This window comes from Bicyclus anynana, chromosome 19, assembly GCF_947172395.1.
Source record: "Bicyclus anynana chromosome 19, ilBicAnyn1.1, whole genome shotgun sequence".
Lineage (NCBI taxonomy): Eukaryota > Metazoa > Arthropoda > Insecta > Lepidoptera > Nymphalidae > Bicyclus > Bicyclus anynana.
In genome coordinates, this window is record NC_069101.1 from 3,183,407 (window position 1) to 3,191,225 (window position 7,819).

The following is a 7,819-nucleotide window of genomic DNA, read 5'->3' on the forward strand; positions in this document are numbered from 1 at the left end:
TGACTTATACGGTTTATTGATCTAATATCTAGACTTATAATTTACTGTTTTCTTCATTAATTACTATTTTTTCACTTCTGGTATCTTCTGCAATCTGTGGTACGTACACAACATCATTTACTTTAGATTCTAATTGATCAATCTTTAATGGTGTAACTTTAGTAGGTTTTGTAGTTACTTCATCAACTTTGGGCATAGTCAACTCGACGCTCTGTTTGTTGATATGTAGGATATTTTTGACAACTCTCGATATTTTCCGTTTCGGTCGTGGACTGGCGACAACAACAAATATTTTTTCAACGTTGTTGTTTTGGAGAGATTGTTTCTTTTTTACAACCTAAAAAACATTAAGAGTTTTACAAGTAGAAATTTACAGGTTAAAATTAAATAGTGACCTGTAATTAAAGATTTAGCCTCAATATATATAATAAATCTGGTTTATCGATCATATTTACTTTATTGTTCAAATTGAATACGCTAAATAGTTCATAATTATTAGCCTATTAATCATATTAAGGCCTACGCCTTTTACCTTAATGGAGAAGAAGAGCTTAGACCTGATTAAGTTACTTCAATGAGGGTCGGAGGAGTTAGTTATTATGATTCTGTAATTATTACTATGATAATTATAACTACTAAGAAAGTTTAACGTGTTTTTCGAGGCATAAGCGTGTAACGCCAACCGGACTCCGAGCTACTTAGAATTTCTTGAAAAGAAGAAAATGAACGTGAATGGGAAATAGACTCAGAAACTTGATTTAAAACCTAAAGATCTGTACTTCTTTTATTTATATTATCTGTGATTCATGTATCACCGTTCAAACGAAGTTTTTTTTCTTTACAACTAATTTTATAGTAAATACAGTAGTGCGACCAGCGGTTCCCTGCAATATGATTAGTGTTATTGCTCCTAATAGTTAAGGGTCAACTAACACTGGAGGCTGTGGACCATAAGTTTGGAAGTCACTACAAAAGGATTTGCAGTCGAAATTCGTGGGATGTGATGTTGTTAATAATAAGGATGATCTATATCTAGTTCACGTATGCTAATCAAATTCTTACCGTAGTACAAACACAGCACCAAGTGCCAAATTTGAAGAACGCAACACCGGGTGTACGGTCCATCGCTCTACGAAATCTGATATTAGTAAAACCGTAGATGAGCGGGTTGATTGCACAGTTGACGTACATAAAATAGCTGGCTGCGAACCAGACTATGTCAAAACCACCTTCAACCTAAAAATAAAATAAAATTAAACTACATAAAAAGGCTCAGCAATGCTCTAACCATAATCTGATGAAATCAAATTGATTATGGAGATCTGTAAAGAACCAAAGTCTTTCGGACATAGACATAGCTCAACGAGTCGCGAACCTGAAATGGTAAAGGGACACGTAGATCGAAGAGCCGTTAGTCATTAAGGTCCCACGATACCATGGAGGTGAAATAACGAATCTGCTCCGGAAAGTGTTATTTGACCCCCCATCACCAAGTGTGTCGCAGGGTCAATGGACCATCGTCTAATAAATATCATGAAGATAACGATGATGGCGACGACGTTGACGACGATAACGGTGACGATGACGGTGATGAAAGAAAAAAAGAAAGAAAGAAAAGTTTATTCAGAAGACACATCACGCAAAGAAAAGAGAAAAAGATAAAAACAATAATTATAATACTATACAACTAGCACCACCTTCGCCTTTTTACCATCGCACCGCAAGACATCGGGTGGGTTTTCATCCCTATATTGTAAAAGTCCCTAGGACCCGTACAAAACACTTTGCGTCTTCTTTTCTCAAACGCACGGCAAAGGTTTGGAATATCCTTCCCAAGACTATGTTTCCTGAATCTTATAACCTGGGTATCTTCAAAACAAGAGTGAATAGGCACCTTCTAGGCAAGCGAGTCCCATCTTAGACTGTATCTACACTTACCATCAGGTTAGATCATGGTCAAACGCGAGCCTATTTGCATTTAAAAAAAAATAGCATGATCTGATCTTAAAAGGGTTACCACTCAGTATATTGCTGTGTCCAATGTGACGATGACAATGATGGTGATAATTTTTTTTTTCTTTACAAGTTAGCCCTTGACTACAATCTCACCTGATGGTAAGTGATGATGCAATCTAAGATGGAAACGGGCTAACTTGTTAGAAGTAGGATGAAATCCACACTCTTTTCGGTTTCTACACAACATCGTACCGGAACACTAAGTCGCTTGGCGGTACGTCTTTGTCGGTAGGGTGGTAACTAGCCACGGCAGAAGCCTCCCACCAGACCTGGACCAATTAAGAAAACCTCAATGGACCCAGGACCTCCGTCTTGTAAGTCCATTGCGCGTACCACTGCGCCGCGGAGGCCGTCAAAATCTATACTAATATTATAAAGCTGAACAGTTTGTTTGTTAGTTTGTTTGTTTGATTGAACGCGCTAATCTCAGGAACTACTGCTTCGATTTGAAAAATTCTTTCAGTGTTAGATAGCCCATTTATCGATGAAGGCTATAGGCTATATATTATCCGTATTTTCCTACGGGAACGGGTACTACACGGGTGAAACCGCGCGGCGTCAGCTAGTATTCCATCAAACAGTATTTACCGCATTGATTTCGTTAGGCAGACTATTTCTCAAATACACCATGGCTGTGTAAGGTACTCTACACACCGCCGTAGCTAGCAGTATGCATGCTGTTATCCGTATAGCTTTGCCTCTGGCTTGTGCTATAGTTTGTCCTCCACCACGAGAGGATAGCTCTCGGGCGCTTCTTTCCAATTTCCATATAATTGCGCCGTACTGTGAACAAACCAACTTGATAATATTATGGAGACGTTATCTAAAAGCTACTTTGCGTGTACAGAATATCAACTTTAGGTTGAGAGGAGATTTCGAGCTTTGTATGGGAATAAATATCTGTCCACATCCATTGCTATAATATAATATTTACTTTAAAATAAAAAGAAAAATGTTCAAGATACTCTTAGATCTTTCATTTGATATATCACACGGTGCAGTTTAAAGAAAAAATATATTTTATTTTAGTTTTTAATTTTGTCGCATAAACAGATTTCATCTATTAACGCCACACCTTCAGTCAGTGTGCAAAATAAGGGTTCTGTTTTTGTGCTTAGACGTTCGAAACACAAAAAAATTAACTACAACTCTCACAAATTCAATCTTAAAAGTAACTTGTCAATAGACTATATAACGTACTCTATAGGTACTAATAAAGAAGAAAAATTTTGTATTTTTGTGTGTAGCGCGAATAAACTCAAACTCTCTCTCTCAAACTAAACTTTTATCTTCGTTTTCCCTCTGGAATAGGAGCTACGCGGGTTAAAACGCGAGGTTATGCTAGTATGAATATAGTAGATACATTACAGTAATTATCATAACCCCAAGAGGCACCCAGACAAGTAGAATGATGATGCAGTGCCAGTAAATGCCGAGCACGTGGCGTTCCTCAAAACAATATGTTTCCAAGAAGTCCAACCACTGGCGTTCCTTAAAAGAAAAAAAACAATGAGAAAATGTAATTAAGAATCTAAGCATTACGTAAATAATTGTAAAAGCCTACTTAAAAGAAAAAGGACATGGAGCTTAGACTCACTATACTGCTCCAATGGTAATAATCTCTCGTTCATACTACTAATTATATTAATGAACTAGATGTCGTCGCGCGGTTTCACCCGCGTGGTACCCGTTCCCGTAGCAGTACGGGGATAATATATAGCTTACAGCATTCCTCAATAAATGGGCTATGTAACCCTGAAATAATTTTTCAAATCAGACCAGTAAGACTCTTCAGCTTTTAATATTAGTATACACATGGGAAATTTACCTTATCAGCCGACAGACGTTCACTGCTGGATATAGGCCTCTTGTATGGACTTCCAAGCACAACGATCTCGAGCCGCCAGCATCCAGCGGCTCCCTGCAACCCGCTTGATATCCTCGGTCCACCTAGTGGGGGGTCGACCAACACTGCGCTTTCCGGTGCGGGGTCGCCATTTTCGCACCTTGGGATCCCAACATCCATCGGCTCGTCGAACTATGTGGCCTGCCCATTGCCACTTCAGCTTCGCGACTCGCTGAGCTATGTCAGTGACTTTGAAATTTACTTACAATATATTCTCTCTTTATAATCCACGGTAAAGAAAGCCCCATGGCTATGATCCATGATGCAACAATAAGCTTCGGTGCTGCCTTTTTCGTTATTCTAGCTTCGGCTGTTAAGGTTGCTGCAGCTAGTCGGTCGTATGACACCAGTATTACTGCTGCCACACCAGCCAACAGAAGAGATGCTGAAAATGGAGATTGTGCACAGGAACTTTACAATCTAGTTCCTCCCTCCTCATTTGATCAATATCATAATTTGATCCGTGAGAGCGGTGATAGCCCAGTGGATATGACCTCTGCCTCCGATTCTGGAGGGTGTGAGTTCGAATCTGGTCCGGGGCATGCACCTCCAACTTTTCAGTTGTGTGCATTTTAAGAAATTACCTAAATATCACGTGTCTCAAACGGTGAAGGAAAAACATCGTGAGGAAACCTGCACACTACTACTACATACTAGACCAATGAAGCGTGAAACTCAGTTTTTCACAAAACCCGCATGAATGGACTTTTCCGGGATAAAAAGGAGCCTCAGTGTTACTCCATTCCAATTTTCAGCGAAATATATTCAATACTTTTTGGGTGAAAGAGTAAGAAATATTCAAATACAAAAAACTTTCAAGTAGGTAATATATACTTATTCCTCATTAACAGATTTATTCGGTTCACTGTTGAGCACTAGTCTCCTCTTAGAAAGAGACGCGTTAAGCTAATAGTCCACCACGCTGCCATAATGCGGATTGGCAGACTTAATTCTTACTTTACATATAACTTATAACTTATTACTTATATATAACTTATTACTTTATTATATATAACTTATTACTTTATTTTATTTAATTGTTGATGAGTATGTATGTGGAGATCCGTGATAGCCCAGTAGATATGACCTCCGCCTCAGATTCCGGAGGGTGTGAGTTCGAATCCGGTTCGGGCATGCACCTCCAACTTTTCAATTGGGTGCATTTTAAGAAATTAAATATCACGAGTCTCAAACGGTGAAGGAAAAACATCGTGAGGAATCCTGCATACCAGCGAATTTTCTTAATTATCTCCGTGTGTGAAGTCTGCCAATCCGCATTAGGCCAACGTGGAGGACTATTGGTTTAACTCCACTCATTCTGAGAGTAGACTCAAGCTCAGCAGTGAGCCGAATATGGGTTGATATTGATGACGTATGTTTTGTGACATAAATGTCATGTTTATAAACAGTTAGAAAGGAAGTAGCTCAAGGTCTTACCTTGCAGAAACCCTTCAAATCTGCAACCGAAGTTCTTCAAAACGAAGTTCTGATAGAAATCCCGCACAAGCATAAACCAGGGGCAGAAGATTAGCGTAATCAAATCAATGAACGCTAAATTCCCGATAAGATAGTTGCTGGCAGTCCAAAGCCATTTGTTCTTCACGAGGATGATTATGATGATGGAGTTGAGGAATATCCCTGTGATGCCCACAACCAACATAGCTGTCGTCTTCAAAGCAATTTCTTTTGCTGGCTTTATGTGCCATAGTTTGTTTGGGAACGGATACTGTGATGTGTCAACCTAAAATATAATGTTAGGTTAGAACAGAGGTTCCCAAATATTTTTTTTCATAGACCACTATCTAATTTAACTGGTTCCAGTGGACCCCCTGCTAAATTTCTATCCGAAACTTGACAAAAATTTGATTAGATTCACATATGGAAACTTTCATTGCAGCTGAATTATAGCCACCAACAACAGTTTAAAAACATAGTGAGAATTGATTAATTAATAAATTATTAATCGATTGTTCTATGAGTGGATGACAAAAAGTAAATTTGTCTAGGGAAAAAGTTATTTCAGCCAACTTTGATTTTTGATGACAGCACAAATTATTTTATTTTCAAAACTCCCGATTCGGTATGCAACCATACATTTTCGTGAACCCCCATTTTATTGACACGTCAACGTAGACCCCCGCCGACTACAGTCCTCTGACGACTACAGGGGGTCCACTTAGACCACTTTGGGAATCGATGGGTTAGAACAACGATTTTTGAACTATAGATATGTTAAGTGCCTACATATATTCGGCTCATTTTTCATCATTTTACTCCTCTAAACGCACACATGCACGATTTTGGGTTTAATTCCATTATAATATAATGGAAATAAAATATATTAATATATATTTTATGCCGTAACGCATTAAGTTATTATATATTTGAATGGAAATTTTCGGAAAACGAAAAAAGAAAGCTCACATATTTAAATTTAAACAAAAGCAATAATAAAAAGTTTACCTGGGCCAATTCATAATCGCAGCTCCAATTAGTCAAATAACCAGGCACCTGATCATCCAATAACACGTCACCATACATTGTATGATCCATTTCACAGCTTATCGGCCATTTTGATATGGAAAAACATTTTCACGAGGTGACAGCTAAATGAAAAATGAATATTTTCGTCCGAAGCTTTCCCAGATAAGGCTAACAGTAGTCCATTAACCGTGAAAGCATTTTTATCAGTAACCAATAACCATTGATAATTGATAATGTCGAAACAAGATAATAACAGATATGTTAGTCAAGGTTATTTATGGAAATGAGGCTTTGCTTTGTTATGAACAGGATTTTATGGATTTTACTGTCAAACTGCCTTATTGGTCCAATTTCATTCGGTTCTTTAGGCCTTGGGTTTGAACTTTAAGTTCTGGATCGACCCAGGAAATAAAGAGCGTATTTCCTTCCTTCCAAGATATTTTCAGAGCCGTGATAGCCCAGTGGATATTACCTCTGCCTCCGATTCCGGAGGGTGTTTTCGAATCCGGTCCGGGGCATGCACCTCTAAACTTTTCAGTTAGGTGTGCATTTGAAAAAAATTAATATCACGTGTCTCAAACGATGAAGGAAAAAGTGAGGAAACTTGCATACCAGAGAATTTTCTTAATTCTCTGCGTGTGTAAAGTCTGGATTGGCCTCTAACCCCTCACAGTCTGATAAGAGACTCGAGCTCAGCAGTGAGCCGAATATGGGTTGATAATGATGAAGATATTTTCAGCATTTTTTTTTATCTATACAAGCTTAACCCTTGAGAGCAATCTCACCTGAAAGTCTCCAATAGCCAGACCTGGACCAATTAAGAAAACCTCATTCGGCCCAGCCGGGGTTCGAACCTAAGATCTCCGTCTTGTAAATCTACCGCGGCCGCCGTTTCAGCTCGGTGTTGGATATTGATAATGTACCTACTTACAAACCCGTGTCTAAGTCGTCGATCCTGTCACTATCCCCAATATCCGACGGTGATTTTTACATAGCCAAATTAGCCATCTGAAGCTAGCCAACCCGCATTTGAGCAGCATGTGGGTCTAGCTTCAAATCTCCTATTGTCTAAGAAGTCTTGTGTCTAAGGAAGACGGGCCTTTTAGTGGACCATTAAAATAGGATGACGATGATAGGTACCTCAAAATGGAACTATGACGTCATTTTCCATCTTTATTTTTCTCTGAAACCTACTCGGTGACCTTTCATAATAATAAATAGGTACACAGATGCTTTCCTTGGAGTACCCCTGTAGGGCCAATTGTTGTTCAAGTACTGACTGCCTTGAACAAAAAGGATAAATATTTTAACTATAGCTTAGAATGATCGTAAAATCTACATATAACGATGTGCCTTGTTTTTCTTTGAAAAAGTATTTTGAAACAATTTAAAAATAATCTACGCTGAATTTTG

General features: G+C 38.5%; 1 protein-coding gene across 1 annotated transcript; it reads right to left on the minus strand.

Moving 5' to 3' along the window:
• Nucleotides 1-34: 34 nt before the first annotated feature.
• LOC112048037 (RYamide receptor) lies at nt 35-6,463 on the minus strand. The gene is made up of 7 exons (XM_024085385.2): nt 6,386-6,463; nt 5,360-5,663; nt 4,129-4,307; nt 3,385-3,507; nt 2,605-2,799; nt 1,063-1,236; nt 35-337 (listed from the first exon to the last, which is right to left on the minus strand). The coding sequence occupies exons 1-7, from the start codon at nt 6,461-6,463 to the stop codon at nt 35-37; spliced, it is 1,356 nt and encodes a 451-aa protein (XP_023941153.2).
• Between the last annotated feature and the right edge of the window lie 1,356 nt (nt 6,464-7,819).

Excerpts from the sequence above, each read along its gene's own strand:
- LOC112048037 (XM_024085385.2), bottom strand. The coding sequence starts at position 6,463 with ATGTATGGTGACGTGTTATTGGATGATCAGGTGCCTGGTTATTTGACT. Across the intron at positions 5,664-6,385 it reads GCGATTATGAATTGGCCCAG|GTTGACACATCACAGTATCC; the intron begins GTAAACTTTTTA and ends ATTATATTTTAG. Across the intron at positions 1,237-2,604 it reads TGCCTAACGAAATCAATGCG|GTTGAAGGTGGTTTTGACAT; the intron begins GTAAATACTGTT and ends TTTTATTTTTAG.